Source organism: Gopherus flavomarginatus, chromosome 25, assembly GCF_025201925.1.
Source record: "Gopherus flavomarginatus isolate rGopFla2 chromosome 25, rGopFla2.mat.asm, whole genome shotgun sequence".
Lineage (NCBI taxonomy): Eukaryota > Metazoa > Chordata > Testudines > Testudinidae > Gopherus > Gopherus flavomarginatus.
In genome coordinates this window covers 3,619,611-3,642,016 of record NC_066641.1, presented here as the reverse complement: position 1 = coordinate 3,642,016, position 22,406 = coordinate 3,619,611, and the positions used below count along the sequence as shown (strand labels likewise).

The 22,406-nt window shown below is 54.7% G+C and overlaps 1 protein-coding gene across 3 annotated transcripts; it reads right to left on the bottom strand.

Annotated features, from left to right (window-relative positions):
* Positions 1-27: 27 nt before the first annotated feature.
* Positions 28-22,367, bottom strand: PRR29 (proline rich 29). Of its 3 annotated transcripts, none has more exons than XM_050935003.1 (6): positions 21,754-22,367; positions 19,387-19,477; positions 16,478-16,593; positions 4,332-4,531; positions 2,779-2,849; positions 28-2,148 (listed from the first exon to the last, which is right to left on the bottom strand). In XM_050935003.1, the coding sequence occupies exons 1-6, from the start codon at positions 21,793-21,795 to the stop codon at positions 2,117-2,119; spliced, it is 552 nt and encodes a 183-aa protein (XP_050790960.1). In that variant the 5' UTR covers positions 21,796-22,367; the 3' UTR covers positions 28-2,116. The 3 variants fall into 3 exon arrangements, with proteins under 3 accessions (XP_050790960.1, XP_050790959.1, XP_050790961.1); XM_050935002.1 differs by lacking the exon at positions 21,754-22,367 and adding an exon at positions 21,319-21,459; XM_050935004.1 differs by lacking the exons at positions 28-2,148; positions 2,779-2,849; positions 21,754-22,367 and adding exons at positions 5,911-6,157; positions 21,319-21,459 and having other exon boundaries at positions 4,415-4,531.
* Positions 22,368-22,406: the final 39 nt, after the last annotated feature.

Genomic DNA, 22,406 nt, shown 5'->3' with positions numbered 1-22,406 from the left:
CAAGGGCCAGTGAGCCCTGGCCTCTGCTCAGACCACTCCCCCCAGGCCCCTGTCTCTTAGGCCCCTCTGTCTCCCCCAGTGCTGTGGGTCGTTGTGCCTGCTCCCCTAGGACTCTCCCAGCAGCACCGCCCCATCCTCAGCAGGCTGCTCAGCCTCCTCTGCTTCTGCCCCCAACCCCATAGGGCTGCTCCTCCTGGCCACCGCTCTGCTGGGCTCAGCCAGACACTGCCTCTACCCTGCCCAGTCCTTCCTGCCTCCTGCTGCTCGATCTGGGTCACAGCCTGCTGTGACGAAGCAGGGAATTTCTTGTTGTTTTCAATGGTTTGCATGCAGAGGAGGGGAGACTCAGTTTCCCTGTGCGTTACTGGTTTAACGAGGTGATGCGAGAGGGAGTTTGTTGTTACAGAGGGCCAGCGAATGGCCTAGAGAATGGATACCCCAGCAACTGGTGACCTGGTGACTGGGAGGCCCAGCTCAGAAGTCACAGCTGGTCCTGGCCAGTGGGAGGACAATGGGCTGCGGGGAGAGGACCCCAGTGACCTGACCAGCCGGTTCCAGCCAGAGGGGAAACAAAGGACTGATGAGAGGAGAGGCTGGGAAGAGAGGAGGCCCAGGCAGCCTGCTTACCTGGGACAGAACACAAAGGATGCAGGCGGGACTTGGGAGACGGTGATAGGATGCCCAGCTGGAAGGAGGGGGTCTCTAGGCTCGGAGGGGAGAGCAGCAAGAGCCCACCTGGAAGCTGGACAGACCTAGATGTCCTGTGCTAAGAGAGGCCAGGCCTGAGGCCCTGAGAGTTTCCTGTCCTGTGTTCAGACACTCAATAAACCCTCCTGTTTTACGCTGGCTGAGAGTTGCTCCAGTCAAGAGAACAGGGTTGTATCATTCCCTCTGGGTGTGGAGGTCCCAGGGGTCCAGAGCGAGTGGACTTCCTGAGGGGGCCCACGGCAAGAGACAGGCGTGCTAAGGTTCAGAGAGGTGCATTTCCAGGAGGCGGAGGGGGCTGTGGCTTGACCCCTGACAGAGCAGACCCTCTAGAAGGGTTGTCACACCGAAGTGGGTTTCTCTCAGGGACCATACAGAGCTGGGAGAGAGCACGAATCCTGAGAGTCCATGACACCTGCCCCTCTGCTCGCCAGATGCTGCCCTGCGCCCTCCTGCTCATCTCAATGCGATGAAGAGGGCAGGCAGCTGGCTTGTTCCCTCATACCCTGGAGACACCAGTGGCGCACGTGTAACCCACTGGTGGATGGGTCTGTCAGCTCCCCCTCAGGCCCATCCACAGCTGTCACAGCCCCCAGCTCCAGGCACTCACGGCTAGCTCAGGAGAGCGCCGATTCAATCCCCGGTGTGTGGGCCAAGAGTGTAGCTGTCACATAAGGACGGTGCAGGCCGAGGTGGCGCCCAGACATGGCTGACAACCAGGCACCAGCCCTGCCTGTCCTGGGAGACCTGGGCCCAGGACATCAGCACTGTCCTCCGTGCTGGAGACGCCTAGGGTCTTCCACTTCCCCGGGAACCTCGAGGTCCCTTCCATGGCAGCAGCAGAAGGGACCTCCGGCTGACGTGTCACCAGAGTAGAGGTGCAAACACATGAAATAAGGGGTGGTGAAGACATGCATTAGTCCTGAGGCTACGGCGAGGGGATGCCAGCAGACAGAAAAAGGGGGGCGGGAATGTGGTGGAGGAAAGACACACCCTTCCCCCTGCCAGTAGCTGCACCTAATAGCACCTCTTCCTGCCTGGGGCAGGAGAAGCTGCCACGTCAGGGGACAGCCACGTCATGGAAACAGCTAGACCATGAAGCACCTTCTTAGTAGCTGACAGAGGAGTCCAGGCAAGCTGAGAGGCGAGTCCAGGCAAGCTTCCCTTCCGGCTCCATGGGGTGAGGCAGGGCGAGGCGAGGGATGGGAGAGGACGCAGCAGTAGGTTGCCCGTCGCTTCCAGAGCTAGTCCAGTTACCGAGCACGGACGAAGGACAGAGCGGTCTGTCAGGGCCCGATGCACCAGCTTCGCTGGGCCAGGGGGGACGCCTGCTGCAGCAGGGATCCCCGAGCCAGGCAGGGACAGGGGGTGCAGGAGAAGAGGAGAGCTCCCAGGAGGCACAGAGCCAGGCTCACAGCTTGCCCTGGGTGTAGTCATAATACTCTGCGGAGAGAAAGGGGAGGTAGTGGCAGTGCAGCGAGGGGGCAGCCCGTGGCTCTGCCCTGCCCGATGTCAGAGGGATGCGAGGCCAGAGGGACCCCAACGCCAGGCCCGGAGCCGCCCAGCGAGGGCTGGGAGGGATTTGGCCTGGCCGTGTGAGCCGTGGGAACAGGGCCCAAGGGGAGCAGGCAGGGACAGCAGCAGGAAGGCTCTTGCTCTACAACGCTGTGCTGCAGGCTGGAGCTAATATGCATTTACTGACCCCGTGCCTGGGCCTTGGGGCTGTCACTGTCCGGATCCCTGACCCGAGGCCTGGGCTTTGGGGCTGTTGCTGTCTGGATCCCTCACTTGGGGCTTGGGCCTTCGACAGGGGAAGGCGAGCGCTGTGTACATGGGCTGGGCCCATATAATGGGAGGTGGGAGGTTTAAGGCCTGTGCTAGCAGCCGGGGAGGTGGCACTGACACTGCTGCAGAGGCTGAAGGAGTAGCAGGGCTGGGCCCCTCACAGTCCCCGTCAGGCAGGGGGGAACCACAAGGAGAAGGGGTCTGTCTGCAGCTGGAGGGGAGAAACGACCAGCTCTGCAGGCAGGAGCTGTGCCAAGGGTAGGCTTGGGTGGAGAAGGGCGTCCTTACCTGCAGCCGGCGGGACGTCGGCTCCCACTGTCCCCGTGGCGCTGGGCGGCGGGGGCGGAGGGACCACTTTGCTGGGGAAAGAAAGCGAGGGCAGGGGGTCAGCAGTGATGGGGGGAGGGAGGGTGCTCCCCATCCCCCAAACAAGCCAAACCAACACAGCCTGCAAGGGCTAGTGGAGGGAACAGATTCAGGAGTCCTGGAGGCAGAGAGCCCAGGCAGAGAAGACCCTCGGGCTCAGACAGTAGGAAGGCTGAATCTGGCACTCCCACCCGCTCCTAAATCTCCTCCCTCCACACACGGCATAGCCCATCTCTCAGTGATGCTTCACCTGTCACCCAGAGTGCTAGTTACTGCAGTAGTACCCAGGGGCCTCAGCCAGGCGAGGAGCCTTGTTGTACCCGGTGCTGCACACACACAGACACACTGTTGCGCCAGGTGCTGCGCGCACACACACACACACACACACACACACACACACACACACACACACACACAGAGTTGTGCCAAGTGCTGCACACACACATACACACACACTGTTGTGTGCGCGCACACGTGCACACACAGAGTGAGAGCCACTCCCCGCCCCAAGGAGCTCAGAGTGTGAACAGAGAAGGCAAAGGGCAGGAGAGAGGAATGTTCCATCTCTACATTACAGCTGGGGAACTGAGGCACAAAGATGAAGTGACTATCCCCGCGTCTCCCAGGGAGTCTGTGTCAGGGCCAGAACCTGGATCTCCTGAGTCCCAGCCCAGTGCCTAGCCACAAGGACATGAATGTAGAAGGTGCGGGTCTGATTAGTTACGTCTTATTAAATTAGCTGCCCCCTAAGGCCCCAGGTCCCACTGTCCGGTTTCCCCGGCTGCTCTTCATCACTGTTCATATAAACAGGATGCCCAAAACCTGGGTTTCTGCCCCAATGACAGTGTTCACGGCGCTCCCTGGGAAACTTCACGTTTTTGTTTAAAAACCTGAATGTCCCCAAACCAAACGTTTCTCCTTGTCAGTCCCGCTGCAATGCCTCATGGGAGATGCAGTTCAGTTTCCACATGCCCCTAATTCGCTTCTATGGGCCGGGCTACATCTCCCACAATGGATGGGGGGCCTCACACACCCCTCTCTCCAGACAGGCCCCCGCTAGTGCCCAGACTGAGATTTTACTATGTGCCTTGGAATGCCCCCCACACCCCACTGGCAGCAGCCTGCCCCCTACCTGCATCCCTCCCTGTCTCCACGGAAGGGACTGGCCTGTGGTCTGAGTGGGTGGAGGCAGGGCCCAGGAGCTGGAGGAGCTGGTGAGTGCGGTGATGGGATTCTAACCCGATAGCAGGGGATGAAGTTAATTAAATGGGAGAATTTACTGGAATTCTTGGATTCCTGCAGCCGGCTCTGCCCATCTCCCACTCTGATGCAGTGGACGTTTTGCACCTTCCCTGCCCATGGCACCAGCCTCTCCTCCCTCTGCTGGCCTGGGCCCACCTCCCCAGTGCTCAGCTTCTGGCTCCGTACGCCTTCTGTGGCTGGCTCCCCACTGACAGTGCATGCTCATTACTCACTCATCCTGAGTCCTCCTTGCTGGGGCTGGGTGTGGGTCCAGGCTGGCGTGGCGTATGCTAGGGAGCTCCTGTGCCCAAGCTGGAGGCTGCGCCAGGGGCTGCCATGGGGGGGCGGGAGTGGCAGTGGGGTATGGTGCGTAGTGATGGTGGAATACCAGATCTGCTTCTTCATCTTCAGTGTGCAGAGGGACCAGGTTCACCTGCAGGGAAGGAATAAAAGGCATCTTGGGGTGTCTCCTTGCCCTTGGCCATGATCGCTACCCCTGGAGCTTTACCTGACTCTCAGTAACTGTGTTTAGCGAATTGATTCCTAAGCCCAGCAAGACGCCCCCACGCTCACAGGCTCTGCAGCTCCCAGCTGGGCTTGCCGGCCACTCTTACAGCTTACGCCTGGTGACCTGATCATAGAATCATAGAAGATTAGCGTTGGAAAAGACCTTAGGAGGTTCTAGCCCAACCCCCTGCTCAGAGCAGGACCAACACCAACTAAATCATCCCAGCCAGGGCTTTGTCAAGCCGGGCCTTAAAAACCTCTAAGGAAGGAGATTCCACCAGCTCCCTAGGGAACCCAAACCAGTGCTTCACCACCTGCCTAGTGAAATAGTGTTTCCTAATATCCAATCTAGACCTCCCCCACTGCCACTTGAGACCATTGCTCCTTGTTCTGTCATCTGCCACCACCTAGAACAGCCGAGCTCCATCCTCTTTGGAACTTCCCTTTAAGTAGTTGAAGGCTGCTATCAAATCCTCCCTCACTCTTCTCTTCTGCAGACTAAATAAGCCCAGTTCCCTCAGCCTCTTCTCAGAAGTCTTGTGATCTCGTGCTGTAGCATGAGACTGTCATGGGGCCAGCAGTACCTTCCAGGACCCCATGCCAGGCCTTAAGGACACCCTGTGCAGTGACACTGGGCAGCATGGGCTGGGAGCTGGAGAGCCAGAGGGAACTGCAAGGTCTATCTGAGTCTAGCAGCCTCGGTAGAAAATCCCCTTTGTATTTCAGAGAATGTCAGGCCGGCAGGTATCCCAGTGATCACCCAGTCTGACCTGTACACTGCGGGCCCTAGGGATGAATTCATCCCTACTTGAACTAGAGCAGAGCTTTCAGAAAAACATCCCATCTTGATTTTAAAATGGCCAGGGATAGAGAATCCACCCCAGCCCCGGTAAGTCGTTCCGATGGCGTTCAGCACAGCTGAGTCCGTCCCTGCTCTGCCATGAGGCTCATGTTTCAGCCCGCTAGGCCCTGGGCATCCCCTTGGCTCCCCTGGTGAGGGGCTGAGCTCCGCAGGCCTTTGGAGATGGAGGGTCTGAGCTGGCCGGGGAGCTCAGCCGTACAGCAGGCTCCTGTATTGGGGCTGGGGTCCACGGCTGGCTGGCAGGGGCGTCTGTATTCCATGCAAAGCGCTATGGTGCATGAACGCTCACGCTGCAGAGGGAAGCCCTTAAACGTCATGAAATGCCACGTGCCAATGGCCCATCTTGTGCATTGCGCAGTGCCGGAGGCGGGGTACGTGGTAGGGATGGGGCCAGGCTCCACTCACCACACGGCTCGGGCAGCAGAAGAGGCAGCTGCCTTTACCTGGGCGTTTCCTGACTTTTGATAACTCTGCTCTGCAGCCAGCGGTGCTTTCAGGTGTTCGGGGTGGGCCAGGGGAGCAGGTACCTTCAGCCAAGCAGTGGGCCTGGGGGGTAGCTCCATGCGGAGAGCAGCTTTCCTTACAGCCCCCAGGGCTAGGACGTGGGGCTGGCGTTTGCCCCTTCCCAGCCATGCAGGTGGGGGAGGGAGCGGAGAATATCTCGCGTGTTCCCAGTTGAGTTCTGTGTTGCTGGGGGGAGGGAAGAAGATTGCAATTTGATTGATTGATTGGTTTTAAATTGAGCAATTCAGTGTTTATAGGCTGGGCATCCTGCCAGCTGGCACATCCTGAGTGTCACAAGGCAGGCCTGCCTTCTAGCACCCTCTGCTGGCCAAGCACGGCACTGTAGGTGCTCTCTGCCTCAATTTCCCTCACCAGGGCTTTGTCTCTCCTGGGCATTCCCATAGGTTAGCTGGCTGGCTGAGTCACCCCACTGGTCAATCCCCTTCTGGGGTAACAAAAGTCCAAACAAGAGGTTCTCCCTGCCTCACTTGGGCTCCTCCTCAGCCCATCCTTTGGGCTCTCTTTCCATCTTCCCTGCTCTGGGATACAGCCCTGGCCACCCGGCTGCTTCCCTGGAGTCCTTCCCAACCCTCCTTCAGGGCCTCTCCCAAGAGCCCGGCCTGCTCCTCATGAGCCCCCCTGCAAACTGGGCTCTGAATCATAGTCCTGAGGGCCAGATGTTTCCAGCTGTCACCTGACCCCAAGTAATCCTGCCCCTTAAGCTGGGAGGCAACTGATTATGGCACAGGTCGGGGCTGACCAAACAGGGTTGACCACGGGGAGTCACTAGGTCTCCCTGGCCTAGGGCTACCCAGGGTGGGGGTATCCAGGGCATGGTTGGGCCTGTATGGATCCTCGGGCTAGAGTTAGGGTGACTAAGGATAGGGGTCCCCAGGCTCGGGTTAAGTTTCCTAAGGGGAGGCTTCTCTGGGTTAGGTTTAGGCCTAGGGCCAGTAGGACTCCCCGGCGTAGTGATGGTTCCTAAAGAGAGGCCACTCCGCGCTAGGGCTAGGCCTGTGGTAGGCAGGGTTCCTGGGGCTGGGCTCAGGGTTACCAACACCACCTTGTTACCAACCTCCCCTTGCGGCTCTGTCCGTGCTCCAGTCACACCACACAGTATTTCAGCCTGTGGTTCCCCTTACCAGGCCCATCTCAGAGTTAGCATTGTGGTGGGGGCTTGTGGAACTACTTCTCCACCCGCAACCCTCAGCGTAACTGAATCTCGCCCCAGTGGGTCACCCCACCATGCAAAACACAATGCTGGTGAAATCTGCAGATGACACCAGCCTAGGTGGGGAGGTAAACAGCCATCAGGCCAGGGCAATTCTCCAGAGCAGGCTGCATCGCCTGGTGAGCTGGGCTCAGTTGAATGACGTGTGCTTTAATGCAGCCAAGTGTCAGGTCAAACATCTAGGGACAAGGAATGTAGGTCCCACTTACTGGGTAGGGGGCTACACTGGAAAGCAGTGGCTCTGAATGGGACTTTGGGGCCAGGGCACAATACAGCTTAAAGCTAATGCGATCCTGGGCTGTGTGAACAGGATCATACAGAGTGGGAGCAGGGCGGTGGTGTTACCTCCGTAGACAATGCTTGGGAGACCATTACTGGCTCCTGGGCCCGGTTCTGGCGTCCACATTTTAAAAAGGATGTTGACAAACTGGGAAAGAGGCACAATAAGGATTTGGGCTCTGGCAAACCTGCCTCATGCTGAGAGCTACAGAAGTTCAGTCTAGGGTACCTAAGCGAAGGTTAACAGATGACTTGAACAGTCTATAAATACCTTCCCGGAGAGCAGACAGCTGCATTATGTTCTTTTGGTTCTAGACATGTCCGCAGAACCTTATTGGTTTTTTCTACCAACTCCATTGGATGTACCCAGTCAGAGCCCTGGCTTTCCTATACTGTAATTTCTAAATTCAGCTGAGTCTGGTCTCTCAGGTCCCCTGGAAGTTTTCTAGGTGGAGCGATTAGTGGGGTTACCTCAAGTTTTAATCAAGAGCAATGTATGTTTTCTATGCAGGCGAGTTCACCAAAGACATCTGTCAAGGTTCCTTCCCCACACTGAACTTTAGGGTACAAATGTGGGGAGCTACATTGACACTTCTAAGCTTAATTACTAGCTTAGATCTGGTACACTGCCACCATCCAAAATTTCAGTGTCTGGAGCACTTTGTCCCCCCAAAACTCTCCCCTCCCTGGGTAGCCTTGAGGGACTTCACCAATTCCCTGGTGAACACAGATCCAAATCCCTTGGATCTTAAAACAAGGAGAAATTAACCACCCTCCCTCCTTTCCCCCCACCAATCCCTGGCGAGTCCAGATCCAATCCCCTTAGATCTTAAAACAAGGAAAAATCAATCAGGTTCTTAAAAAGAAAGCTTTTAATTAAGGAAAGAAAAAGTAAAAATCATCTTTGTAAAAATCAGGATGGAAAATACTTTACAGGGTAATCAGATTCATATAGCCCAGAGGAACCCCCTCTAGCCTTAGGTTCAAAGTTACAGCAAACAGAAGTAAAATCCTCTCAGCAAAAAAAGGAACATTTATACGTTGAGAAAACAAAAATAAAACTAATCCGCCTTGCCTAGCTGTTACTTACAATTTTGAAACATGAGAGACTGGTTTAGAAAGATTTGGAGAGCCTGGATTGACGTCTGGTCCCTCTTAGTCCCAAGAGCGAACAACCCCCAAAACAAAGAGCACAAACAAAGACTTCCCTCCGCCAAGATTTGAAAGTATCTTGTCACCCCATTGGTCCTCTGGTCAGGTGTCAGCCAGGTTTACTGAGCTTCTTAACCCTTTACAGGTAAAAGAGACATTAACCCTTAACTATCTGTTTATGACAACCTCCCAGCATCCTTTGCAAGTATGGGCCCTTCAAACTCAGCTGCTCCTGTAGCACAAAGTCAGATCTACAGGGACAAAACCCAGGTCTTCCCTCCCATCCGCCCACAGAGGCTAAGGGAGAGGGAGCTGGAGTCTGCTCCTTCTGGTGCATCACCCACAGAAATGGTAGCTAAGTTCCAGCCTCTTCCATCACGGCAAGATCCACTGAAAACAATGGGGCTGCACAGGTGCCCTAGAGGGCCTGATTTGGCATTAAAACTGCTGATGGAAAGGACCCAGCTTGACTCTTGGAGACCAAAGGAGTTTGCAGGCGGGAATCCTGCATCTTGCAGCCCCTTCTAGCCCTATGGGTCTATCAGTCTATAAGCTAGTGAAACATCTGTTTGTTTGATCATATTTGATCTACTCGCTCACATCGGATCTGGAATCATAGAAACTACCCTCCTGGAGCCATTTGGTCACTTTTCAGAACACAGCAGCCCTCTAATCCGTCCCCCTGGCGCGTACGCCTCCCGAGTCAGCCTTCAACTCGGTGATCACATACTCACGCCGGACCCTGCCTCGTCCAGGCCACAGAGGGGTGGGAAGGAATCAGGGATATGACAGTTATTTAGCAACAAACACTGGCCACAGCTGCTGCATCCACCAAAAGGGAAACAACCTTTGTTTGTTGTCCCTGTGGGAATGAAATATTTAATCAATGTGTTTTGAATCAACTATTAAATTAAATCCTTTTCAGGGCTGTGATGTTCAACAAATTGCTTCTATCCCCGCTGTTCAGTGAACACACAGCCCTGTGCACAGCCAGCCTATGCACCAAGGGCCGCGCTTACGCCTACGTCGACTGGCATTATGGAGCTGGTTCAGCCCAAAGCTCCAGTCTGCAGTCAAACTGCCTGCGTGTCCCAGCCGCCACCTTGGCTGGCACAGCAGAGGTTGAATCCAAGACTTCAGAGCTAAAATATGAGCCTGTATGGCTGGGGCTAAGGAGCAAGGCTGGGTCGGTGGGATGCAGCAGACTCACAAGCACTGTGGATTGGGGCAGAGGGGTGTGATGTGGCGCCTGCCCGCCACTGAGTTCTATGGGGCTAATAGAGCCCTAGGGAGGCTATGCAGGAGGCAGCCAATCAGAGAAGGGCTGAGAGGAGCAGCCAATCAGGGCCTGGTAGGCCCATATAAGAAGAGCTGCAGAGCAGAGCAGGGTCAGTTACACCCTGGAACTCAAGGAGGGAGAACTGGGAGCCTGGAGGCAGCTGGCATCCTGGATGGAGTGGTGCTGCCAGCAGGGACCAGGGGAGCTAGAGGGGGCTCCTGGGATTTTCAGGCTGAGGCAAGGGCAAAGAGGGTGCTGGGGCTGCAGGGAAGTGACCCAGGGAAAGGTACTGAGGAGCTGGAGGGGATGCAACCGCATGGCTGCCATCTACAGGGTCCCTGGGCTGGGAGCTGGAGTAGTGGGTGGGACCAGGTCCCCACCACCACAGAGGAAATGGCCAGACATTTGGCTGCTGTTGCCACTGAGGGAAGTGGCTGGACAGCAGACTACAGTTCCCCCGGAAGAATGTAAGAGCAGCCAGACTGGGTCAGACCAAAGGTCCATCTAGCCCAGTGTCCTGTCTTCCAACAGCGGCCAATGGCAGGTGCCCCAGAGGGAATGAACAGAACAGGGAATCATCAAGTGAGCCATCCCCTGTCGCCTACTCCAAGCTTCTAACAAACAGAGGCTAAGGACACCATCCCTGCCCATCCTGACTAATAGCCATTGATGGACTGGTCCTCCATGAATTTATCTAGTTCTTTTTTGAACCCTGTTAGAGTCAAGGGAAGGGAAGGGGAGGGAATGGGGGAGAAAAGAGCAGGACATGGACAGAGGACTGTATGGTCCTGGGAGTGAAGTGGGTCCTGAAGCAGGGGTTACGGTGGCGGCCTCAAAACAGCTGTTTCACAGTGGCAAGCGCTGGGAGCTAGGGGGAGAAGCGGAGCCACGGTGCACTCAGGGGAAAGGCGGAGGTAAGCTGGGGCGGGCAGCTGCCGATGAGTGCAGCGCAGCCATCAATTTTTCCCCGTGGGCGCTCCAGCTTCAAAGCACTCTCGGAGTCGGCGCCTATGAGTGAGACACCCCCAGAAGAGAGTGCACTGGCTAGTAAAGCTAATCCCCGGGACAGCTGCAGTGGCGAGTGAACCTCGTCCTAGGGGCAGGGCTGGCTCTAGCCATTTCGCTGCCCCAAGCACGGCGGCACGCCGCGGGGGGCGCTCTGCCGCTCGCCGGTCCCGCGGCTCTGGTGGACCTCCCGCAGGCGTCCCTGCGGATGCTCCACAGGAGCTGCAGGACCAGCGGACCCTCCGCAGGGACGTCCACCGGAGCCGCCTGCTGCCCTCCCAGCAACCGACACAGCGCCCCCTGCATCATGCCGCCCCAAGCATGTGCTTGGCGCGCTGGGGCCTGGAGCCGGCCCTGCCTAGGGGGACACGCAGCACCCGCTGATCAATGGGTGCACAGAGCTCCACGCACCCGACTGCAGCTCTGCGTGGGCCATTCACAGGAATGGGGATAACACTGTTATAACTGGGACCAGAACGTGGCCCAGAGCAACACAGATGGAAACTCAGGAGCCCAGCCTCATCCCCTGCATGCCCAGCCAGCCAGGGGGCCACTGGAGGGACGGGGCCTGGGATCACAGACTGCTCCACAGTGCAGTGAGACAGACACACCGAGGGAGGAGTTCAGGTGATTCCCCCAACACACACTCTGGGCCCCCTCAGTCGGAGGGCAGACAGCCTTTTTCTGAAGGGCCAAGGGGCCCCAATCCAAACATTCGGACAGAGTCCCTGTGTTGTCCTGCTCCCAGCGCAAAGGAAACCACCCGCCAGCAGCATGGCTCCAGCAGAGCCAGGTCTGACACTCGGTGCCCCATGACCCTGGCACAGGGGAGCAGCTGGAGCACACAGTGCCCCCAGTTGGGCACCACACTCACCACCCATTGGGGCTGGGGCAGAGAACCAGGAGCCGTGACTAGTTGTTGGGGCTCAGCTTCTTAGAATCATAGAATATCAGGGGTGGAAGGGACCTCAGGAGGTCATCTAGTTCAACCTCCTGCTCAAAGCAGGACCAATCCCCAGATTTTTACCCCAGTTCCCCAAATGGCCCTCTTAAGGATTGAACTCACAACCCTGGGTTTAGCAGGCCAATGCTCTAACCACTGAGATATCCCTCCCCTCTTCTTCCCCTTTCCCAGTCGGCCCCGCAGGGCTGTGTGAGGAGGGAGCGACCCTGTGCTAGGCACCCCCCCAACAGGCAACGTCTCAGCCAGACAGAGCTGCTTCCTTCCATCCCCTGCCATGCACAGGTGGGCAGCGGGGAAGCTGCTGAGGAGCAGCTCGCAGCACTCCTGGCTCAGCCAGCGCTGACCCGGTGGCTGCAGGGGAGGCCGTGGGGAAGGCACCCACAGGGCCCGGCTCAGGGGGACACATTTTCACACACACCACTGCCCTCAAGGGCCACAATCTAGAGCCACGAGGATCCAGAGCCAAGGTGGGCTCCCCTGGTCGATGGCATCTCACTGCCTGCGGATCAGAGGGGATAAGCCCTGGAATGCGCCCTCCAGCCTCGCTCATGACAACTAGTGCTGGGCCCATAGCCACAGCTCCTTGGCTCAATGAGGAGGAGGTCCGGCAGGCCCCTGGAAAGGAAGCTGCCGCTGCCTGCCCTGGACTACCTGCAACATCTCTGTAACGACCACGGCCTGGAGAGAGCAGGGATTGCCCAACCCGCTCGGGTTTGTGGGCTGTAAAGGGAACAATCATCTCCCCAGCACGGAGGGCGTCAGACATCTTTCCCTACCCAGTGCCACAAAATAGTTGATTCAAGGCAGGCGGCAGGAGGGAGGGGGAGGTGCTGATAGGCGGGACCCGCCAGTGGGCAGGAGTCGCTGGGGGAAGGGAGAGGTATTGATTGGGGGGCTTACCAGTGGGTGCTAAGCACCCACCATTTTTTTCCATGGGTGCTCCAGCCCCAGAGCACCCACAGAGTCGGCACCTATGGTAGTGAGAGTAGAATAAACTTGTTAATTTTATATAAATAAAATGTAAATATGTATGTAGATCCTAGCTCATTACATGGGCAGCTGCCAAGGTGTTGCTGCTCCAGTTGCCCAGCGAGTGAGTTAAAGCAAGCTCAGGAATGTCTACACAAGCTGCCATCAGCCCTCGTGATGGCCGTGTAGACACAACCCTTCAGGCTTGTCGGCTTGTGTGCTCGCCCACACCAGAGGGGTGTCAATTGTAGTCTGCACTAGTGTGTGGTGCACCGTCTGACCTGTACAGAGTCTGCTAGCGTGCACTAAAAGGTCCTTAGTGCATGCTGATGGCCTGTTTCAAATGATATTGCACTAGTGACCTTTCAATGTGCACCAGCAGCACTCAGAAGGGCCCATTAGTGTGCAATACACTAGTGTGCACTAGATTCAGCCCCTCTAGTGCGGACTAACCCACCATGGCCAAGCCCTTCATGACAGCTCCACTGACCTCACGGCTGTTGCAGGGGGTGTAACATGAGATTAGAATTTGACTCCACAGGGCCTGATTCTCCATATCCCTGTGCCATGCGTCACCATTAATACCAAGGCAAAGAGGGTGTCAAATGCTCCTGTCTCAGAATGGCAGCATCTCATCCCCACTTTGCACTCAATAAATGAACACACAGAGTGCAGAAAAACAGAGAACCAGGCCTTGTCCACACTAGAAAGTTGTTCTCCTTTAACTAATCTGGCAGAGCTGAAGTGACACAATCCCGCCAGTGCAGATGCAGTTCTCCCTGTATACAGGTGATTATCTGGGGCCAGGACTGCACTACAAACGTGCATTGGTGTAACTGCATTGCTCAGGGTGTGAAACATCCACACCTGTGAGCGACGTAGTGACACTGACCAAACCCCGGGGGTAGACAGCGCTGTGTCGGCGGGAGAGCATCTCCTGTCGACTGAGCTACCGCCTCTCAGGGAGGTCAATTCACTATGCTGATAGGAGAAGCTCGTAGCAGCGTCTTCACTAACGCGCTACAGCTGCGCCACTGCAGCTTTTTAAGCATAGCCCTGCCCGCAATATAGCTATAGCTGGAGCCATGCTATGGGGGGAGAGGATTGCACAGCTTTAACTCCACTGGTATAATTAGAGCAGTACAACCTGTGTGTGTAGACAAGGCTTAGATCAGGGGTCCCCAACGCGGTGCCCATGGGTGCCTTGGTGCCTACCAGGGCATCTAAGTGCGCCCGTTTACTGGCCGGTGGACGAGCATCTGCCGAAATGCCGCCGACAAGCTGTGTCATCCAGAGGCGTTGTCGCTGAAATACCGCCGATTTTTGGTGGTATTTGACACCTCTGGATGACGCTACTTGGCAGCATTTCAGCGGCGACGCCTATTGACATTGCCACCTGTCAGTGGAATTTCGGTGGATGCTCGTCCGTTGCCACGGTCCTCCGTGGCTCATCATCTGGCGCCCACCAGACAAAAAGGGTTGGGGACCACTGGCTTAAATTATTCCAGGGAAAGAATTTTAAAACCTTACTTACGTTCCCCTGCTAGGACAGGGGCTTACTCACCGTCTGCACCCAGCTCAGTGGCTCAGGCAGTGAACTCAGGTCAAGTTCTAGTCATTGTTTCTGTGACGCTGACAGACTAGGGGCCAGCTCTTGCCAGAGCCCCAGGCCTCACTGAATGCTCACAAATGTGTGGCTGGAAGCCAGACCAATTCCCTTGTGTATTAGTACAGATCAAAGAGATTGTTAAATGTATAAGAGTGTTTAAACTTCATGACAAGTAATGGGAAGTTACATGCATGGTTTTTACTACTCTGTAGCCTGTTATAATGTAGCAAACATTCACATTGTGTTAGCTCTGCAACTAAATAACCCACCAAACGAGAAAGAAGCCTCGTGGCAAATGATGACCTTTAACAGGAAAGTTCTAATTTCAAAGCAAGTGGTCATTGCGTGTGTGATGACTGGAGGTGAAAGACTCTAAATGCATTCCTCATGCTCCGTCCTCAACGGAAGAACCCACCTGGGTAGTGACCCTGGCAGCCTGCTTTCTGTGAGAAGAAGCTATAAGTGTAGATTCAGAGGAATCCTTCATCTCTGGACTTTTTGGATCCTAACAGGGCGGAATAACTGAACGAGAAGATGGCTATCCCCAGAGTTATTCTGGGTAGCCCTGAAAGAGTTTTGGGAAACTAGCCAACTACTACATCTCTGCTACCATTTGGAATTACAGACTGTGACACACCGGTACATATATTGTACCTGCTTTACATAAGAACGGCCAGACTAGGTAAGACCAAAGGTCCATCCAGCCCAGTATCCTGTCTACCGACAGTGGCCAACACCAGGTGCCCCAGAGGGAGCGAAGCTAACAGGTAATGATCAAGTGATCTCTCTCCTGCCATCCATCTCCATCCTCTGACAAAGAGAGGCTAGGGACACCATTCCTTATCCATCCTGGCTAATAGCCATTAATGGACTTAACCTCCATGAATTTATCCAGTTCTCTTTTAAACCTTGTTATAGTCCCAGCCCTCACAACCTCCTCAGGCAAGGAGTTCCACAGGTTGACTGTGCGCTGCGTGAAAAAGAACTTCCTTTTATTTGTTTTAAACCTGCTGCCTATTAATTTCATTTGGTGGCCCCTAGTTCTTGTAATATGGGAACAAGAAAATAACTTTTCCTTATTCGCTTTCTCCACACCACTTATGATTTTATATACCCCTATCATACCCCCCTTAGTCCCCTTTTCCAAGCTGAAAAGTCCTAGCCTTTTTAATCTCTCCTCATATGGGACCCGTTCGAAACCCCTAATCATTTTAGTTGCCCCTCTCTGAACCTTTTCTAATTCCAGTATATTTTTTCTGAGATGAGGATACCGCAGTATTCGAGATGTGGGCATACCATGGATTTATATAAGGGCAATAAGATATTCTGTCTTATTCTCTATCCCTTTTTCAGTGATTCCTAACATCCTGTTTGCTTTTTTGACTGCTGCTGCACACTGCATGGATGTCTTCAGAGAACTATCCACGATGACTCCAAGATCTCTTTCCTGATTAGCTGTAGGTAAATTAGCCCTCATCATATTACTTTACATTTATCCATATTAAATTTCATTTGCCATTTTGTTGCCCAATCACTTAGTTTTGTGAGATTTTTGAAGTTCTTCACAGTCTGCTTTGAACCTTTCAATAACTCTCATTCCTTTTTCTTAGCTAATAAACCTTTACTTAGTTTTACTATAGAACTGGCTACAGGGGTTGTCTTTGGTGTAAGATCTAGAGTACCAACTGATCTGGGGTAAGTGACTGCGCTCTAGACACTGGAAGGAACCTGAACATGGTGTGATTTTTGGTGTAAGTGACCATTTATCCCAAAGTCCAGTTTGCCTGGTGGCAAGATAGATTAGAGAGCCCAAGGAGACTATCTGTGACTCCATGGTGAGACTGGGATAGTGATCCAGGAGTTCACATTTGTTGCTAGCTTGATTAATCTAATTAGAGACCACACCACCAGCTGGAGGCATCTGCCCTGGTTCGTCACAGTCTGCCCCGAGGCAGGCGCTCACGGTGGTGGACTACTCCAGACAGCGTGACAATCTCATCCCCTTCGGACACACCTACCTGGGCAGCAGCGGGAGCTGGGCTGAATCCAAACGATGCCAGTGCGGCCATGGTCATGTTGTTCATGATCATCTGATGCATCTGGGCATTTTGTATCATCATTAACTCTATCAGATCTGCCAAGGAGAAGAGAACAACCCCTCACTATAGAGCTGGGTGAGAATGAGAGAGCAAAGCCATTCAGTTTGAAGCAACAGTCAGTTAGATTGACTAACGCCAAGTTATTTGCTGACCGTTGTGCACGGAGCACCTGGAACATCGATAAGAGGCTGTTAATCATATCTTAGGGGACACGGCCATTGCTTTGCTGCGTCAGGAATTCCTGTCACTGAATTGCAGCAGTCTGAGCTGGTGTCAGCTGTGATCTCGTAAGAGCATGAAGCAAGATGCTTGGAAACAGTTAACCCACCTGTGTGATGCTTCCCAGGGATGCCCAAGGTTGGGAGGCACCTTGCTACCACCTGCTCCTAGTGTGAGGCTTGTCTGTGCCTGCCAGGGGTCGGCTCCCCACCTCCACTGGCAACTGGCAACACAAGCCGTTGTCTGTCAGCAGGGCCACCTGGGGGGGGGGAGGAGGGAGGTAAGTGGGGCAATTTGTCCCAGGCCCCGCAGGGGCCCCCATGAGAATATAGTATTCTAGAGCATTGCAACTTCTTTTTATGGAAAGGGCCCCCAAAATGGCTTTGCCCCAGGCCCACTGAATCCTCTGGGCAGCCCTATCTCTCGGCCTGCCCACTCTGCTGGTTCGTGACAGGCAGAAACAGTTCTGCTTTCTCTCCTTTTCTCTCCTCACTGACCACTTGCACAATTCCCAGATCCACTGTTCCCAAAGGACCAGCACCCCAGATTACCAGAGACACCACGGGACCACTACTCCACTCAGCTCACAGCACTGGTTCAGGGGGAAACCAAATGTAAGCTTATTTAACAGAGATTCAAGTAATAGCACATGGGTAAAAGTGTTGGAAACAACTGGTTCCATCTTTAAAAAGAAGTCATACCACGCCTTCTAGATCTTAGACTTACCTAACAAGCCATTCCAATGTCTCGTACAGGTTAGCTCAACCAAATTCCTCCTCCCAGAGTAACAGACAGGCTGGCCCGGGCCTTCCATTCTGAAGACAAGCATGCTGGATGCTTGTCTGCTAGGTAGGTACCGGGTGTCTCTCTTCATTCTCCTGAGATACCAGACTAAGGGCTTGTCTACACTTTAAATGCTACAGTGGCACAGCTGCGCCTCTAGTGCTCCGGTGTAGACACGACCTGCAGCAATGGGAGGGGTCCTCCTGTTGGCGTAGGGGAACCACCTCCCCCAGAGATGGTCGCTAGGGCCTTGTCTACACTACACAGTTTCGTCGACGCAAGTTACGCCGACAATCAAAAACTGGTATAATGACATGGCTTGTGCATGTTCCCATGATGCTCCTTCTGTCAGCAGAGCATGTCCACAGTTGGTGCTCTGGCATCAACAGCGAGAGCAGTGCATTGTGGGTAGCTATCCCACTGTGCTACTTGCCACCTACTCGCTGGGAAGATGCGAGGTGAGCTGTCCACGCCAAGCAAACAGGAAGTGGAATTTCAAAAATTCTTGGGTCTTTAAATGGGGAGGGGTGAATGCCTGCTATCTGAGTGCAGGGCAGTCGAGTTTGAACTGCTGACCAGAGCGGTCAGGATGGGCATTGTGGGACACCTCCTGGAGGCCATGTACAGTGACATAACCAAGAGTGGTGTCTACACTAACACTTTCTGCTGCAAAAAGCTCCATGCTTCTCGTCTAGGTGGTTTTATTTTGCCGGCAAAGCAGGAAAGTTTTGTCAGAAGGAGCATTGCAGTGTGTACACCTCCACTGTTTTGTCAATGAAACGGCTTTTGTCGACAAAACAGTGTAGTGTAGACAAGGCCTACATATAAGAATCATAGAAGATTAGGGTTGGAAGGGACCTCAGGAGTTCATCTAGTCCAACCCCCTGCTCAAAGCAGGACTAATCCCCAACTAAATCATCCCAGCCAGGGCTTTGTCAAGCCGAGCCTTAAAAACCTCTAAGGAAGGAGATTCCACCACCTCCCCAGGTAACCCATTCCAGTGCTTCACCACCTGCCTAGTAAAATAGTGTTTCCTAATATCCAACCTAGACCTACCCAACTGTAACTTGAGACCATTGTTCCTTGTTCTGAGTAGAACTGCCTACACTGGGGAGTTAGGTTGGCTTACCTACACCGCTCAGGGGTGTGGAGTTTTCACACCCCTGAGTGACAGAGCTAAATCAACTTAATTGTCTAGTGTAGATCAGGCTGAATTCTTTGATCTCAGTCATAAACAGGACAATCCCCTCCTGTGTGTTCCTTCCTGCAGATTTCATGATCTCTCCTTGACAAGACAATCTTGATCAGCTCATGGCGCCATATGCAGATTGACTTATGCAGAAGACACCCAACGGTCAGCCAGGGAGTGAGAAGCCTCTCCTACCCGCTGCCTGAATTGAATCTGTTTGTCACCTTCAAAAGACCTATCTGAACTTACACACCTTCAAGCATAGTTTTCAGTATGGCTACATAACTCCTTAAATATCACCCGTACATACATCTCCCAGTGACTAGGACGACCAGTGCTTTACTGGCTGTTGGTAGAGACGTCAGTGCCATGCTTTGTAGCACTGTTGTGTAAGCATTAGACCCAAGGATAAACCCCTGGGCACCCTCTATGCCAGCTACAAGTTGGCACCAAGCGGGCTTTGGGTCACGAGTACCTGCTTAGAAGGGGATGATGTGCACTGTTTGGTTTCTTTCGGATGGATAAAGATGTCTGTTTAAACCATTGTTCTGGTGGGTTTTTAGCATGAGAATTTCTGCCTGAGTATTTGTTAGTGTTGCTGAACTTGCAGGGAAGGTTTTATGTTTTAGTCTCCTACCTTCTCGGACGTGTCCTGGCCTTACAGGCTGAGCGAACGGAGACAGGATCCCAGGGATCTGCTGAAATATTGTCATCGGCTGTTGGGGAATCTAGAAAACAATGCAGAGAGCAACTAATATGAGAGGGCTGCAGGGTGGAGGAAACGATTGGAGAGAGGAAGGGCTGGAAGCAGGGGGAACATTGGGGGGAGGCAGAGCTGGGATGCGGGGGGGGAATTGAGGTGAGCCAGGACTGGGTCTGGGCGGGCTGCACCCCACCCCACTGAGCGCGGAGCTGGCCTGCTGCAGCCCGCCAGCACATGCATGTCTGCAAGGTCTCAGTACAGGGCAACCTCGATGACCCTCTGCCTCTGGCAGGGCCTTGCATCCTGCAGAGCCAGGAGCAGTCATGGGGGAAATCTCACAAGGAGGCCTAGTCCCAGCTCAAACCTCTCCCCAACTGCTCCTCATCCCACCTCACCCCAACCCCCCTTTACCCCAATCCCACTCAACTCCCAACCTCACCCCAATCCCAACTGCCCCTCATCCTCCCTCACCCAACCCCCCCTCACCCCAACCCCCTGCCCCTCGTCTTCCCTCACCCCAATCCCACCAGCCCCTCATCCTCCCTCACCCCAACCCCCCTTTACCCCAATCCCACCCAACTCCCAACCTCACCTCACCCCAACCCACTTCCACCTCACCCCAATCCCAACTGCCCCTCATCCTCCCTCACCCCAATCCCAACCACCCCTTATCCCACCTCACCCAACCCCCCTCACCTCAATCCCACCCACCCCTCATCTTCCCTCACCCCAACCCACCCTCACCCCAATCCCACCAGCCCCTCATCCTCCCTCACCCCAACCCCCCTCACCCCAATCCCACCAGCCCCTCATCCTCCCTCACCCCAACCGCCCCTCACCCCAATCCCACCAGCCCCTCATCCTCCCTCACCCCAACCGCCCCTCACCCCAATCCCACCAGCCCCTCATCCTCCCTCACCCCAACTCCCCCCTCACCCTAATCCCACCTGACTCCCAGCCTCACCTCACCCCAATCCAACCCACTCCTCATCCAACTTCACCCCAAACCCGTCACCCCAATCCCAGCCTGACCTCACCCCAACCCCCCACTTCCACCTATGGTTACCACCTGGCTGATATTTGACTGGCCTGGCCATTTTTTTATGGATCTGCTGTTGCCAGAAAAGTAATTTAATCTCCTGAGGTTTTTTCACGTGTGTCTAAAGATTTGCGTTTGTCACACTGCACTGGGCTAGCTAATGTTCAAATTGTCTATGTCCTGTCAGAGACACTGCAGCGTTCCCACTGCCGCAGTTTACGTGGTAACAGATCAAAACTACCGAAAACACAGCCCGTCTGCCCACCAACCGAGGGGACCTGGGATGTCGTCTGTCTTCTCTCTGTGTGTTCTCTCTCTAGACACTATGAAGTGGCCGCTGCAGGGAGGTTGCGGAGTTGCCTTGAGGCTGGGTTGGGGTTGTGGCGGGTTTGCCTTGTGTGGGTGGGTGCTGGTGTTTTTGCATTTCAAAGCTGGTACCCTACTCCCACCCTCACCTCATTCCACTGCCCCCCACTCCTGGCCTGGTCTCCCCCAGCCCGCTCACTCCCACCCCAAGTCACCAACCCCCCCCACCTCATCCCAGTCCCTTCCCTGATTACCCCACACCCGGCCCCCCTTGGCTCACCCTAGTCTCCTCCCCAGCCCTGGCCCCATCAGAGAGCCCAGGACACAAGGTCTCCTGAGGACGGACGCTGTCATGAGCAGTCCTGGCAGAGGAACAGCTAGAAACGCAGTGTCCTGAATGTCTCACCGGGGCAAAGGGAAGCCCAGCCTGAGCAATCAGGACCTGGCTGCCCCATAGCTGCCCATGCATGAGCAACTCAGCAAGACCTTAATCTGCAGATTGGTCTCCAGGATTTACCTACCGGCTGTTGGATGATCTGCATCTGTGGGGGAGTCTCCCCCCAGGCCTCAGCTGCCCCTAAATTCATGGTGAAGGCACAGCCCTCATCTGGAAGGAGCTTGCCAGGGAGGCCTGGATGGGAGCAACCCTCCAGGGAGCAGGAAAGCAGTAGGCAGCCAAGCACAGCTCGTTGCTATAGATGCCGTGTGTAAACAAACCCGCTCCGGAGGCAGAGAAGGCATCTCAGCAGGGCTCTCTCAATGAATTGTGTCTCCAGAGACATAGGCTCTGGCTCTGTAGAACCCCTGCACTGAAATGAAGCAGGCACACATGGGGGGCAGAGTTAAGGGTGTGCATGCAGCCTCACTCTGGCATTCTTAGCCTTAGAGGGCACAAGCATGTAACCCCAGCATCCTGCTAGGGCCAGAGGATGATCCTAATGCAAGGAAACACTCACCAGTATGAGGCAGTGGTTCACATTGTGGCTCCGGGTGCACATCCCTGCGCCCACGGGGTTAGCCACGTACCAGCAATGGTGCTGTCACCCTGAGCTTTGGGGAGAACAACTCAATAAAGCCAGGCCACATATCAGCAAACTCGAAAAGTGACCGAAAAGAAAGATTTCAGCGGCTGAGCTCCGATTAAAGCAAGAACAATCGCCTAGCTCCCGCTGTGTTCCAGGGACCACAACCTCCTAGCAGCAAAGGAGGGTCAGATTTGTAAGAGTACCAGGCACTGAAGATGCACTTGGTGGAATTTTCCAAAGCTCCTGGCCTACTAAGACAGAAAGGCAGCTTTGTCCAGTGGTTAGTGCACTAGGCCTTGTGAGACCGGGGTTCAGTGCCCAGATGTGGTACACACTTCCCGTGGGACCTTGGGCATCTCTAGGTCTCTGTTCCCAGGGGCTCCTAGCCCTGCCCTGACTAACTGAAGTAACCTGCTGCCAATGTCCTCCCTGGGACAGAGCCATATCCTCCTCCCGCAGCGGTGTGAGAGCAGTCCTCTAGCTGGATAGCTTCCTCAGCCTTGGCTGTCTCTGTACGAATACTCCAGTCTCGGGGAATTCCTCGTGGGCTCAGTCTCGGGGAATTCCTCGTGGGCTCGGCTGCT

Coding starts and splice junctions, on each gene's coding strand:
- PRR29 (XM_050935002.1), bottom strand. CDS start 21,384: ATGAATTTAGGGGCAGCTGAGGCCTGGGGGGAGACTCCCCCACAGATG. Junction 4,532..16,477: donor CAGCTCCCGCTGCTGCCCAG/GTAGGTGTGTCC, acceptor CCTTCCCTGCAG/GTGAACCTGGTCCCTCTGCA. Junction 2,149..2,778: donor CGACGTCCCGCCGGCTGCAG/GTAAGGACGCCC, acceptor TTCTCTCCGCAG/AGTATTATGACTACACCCAG.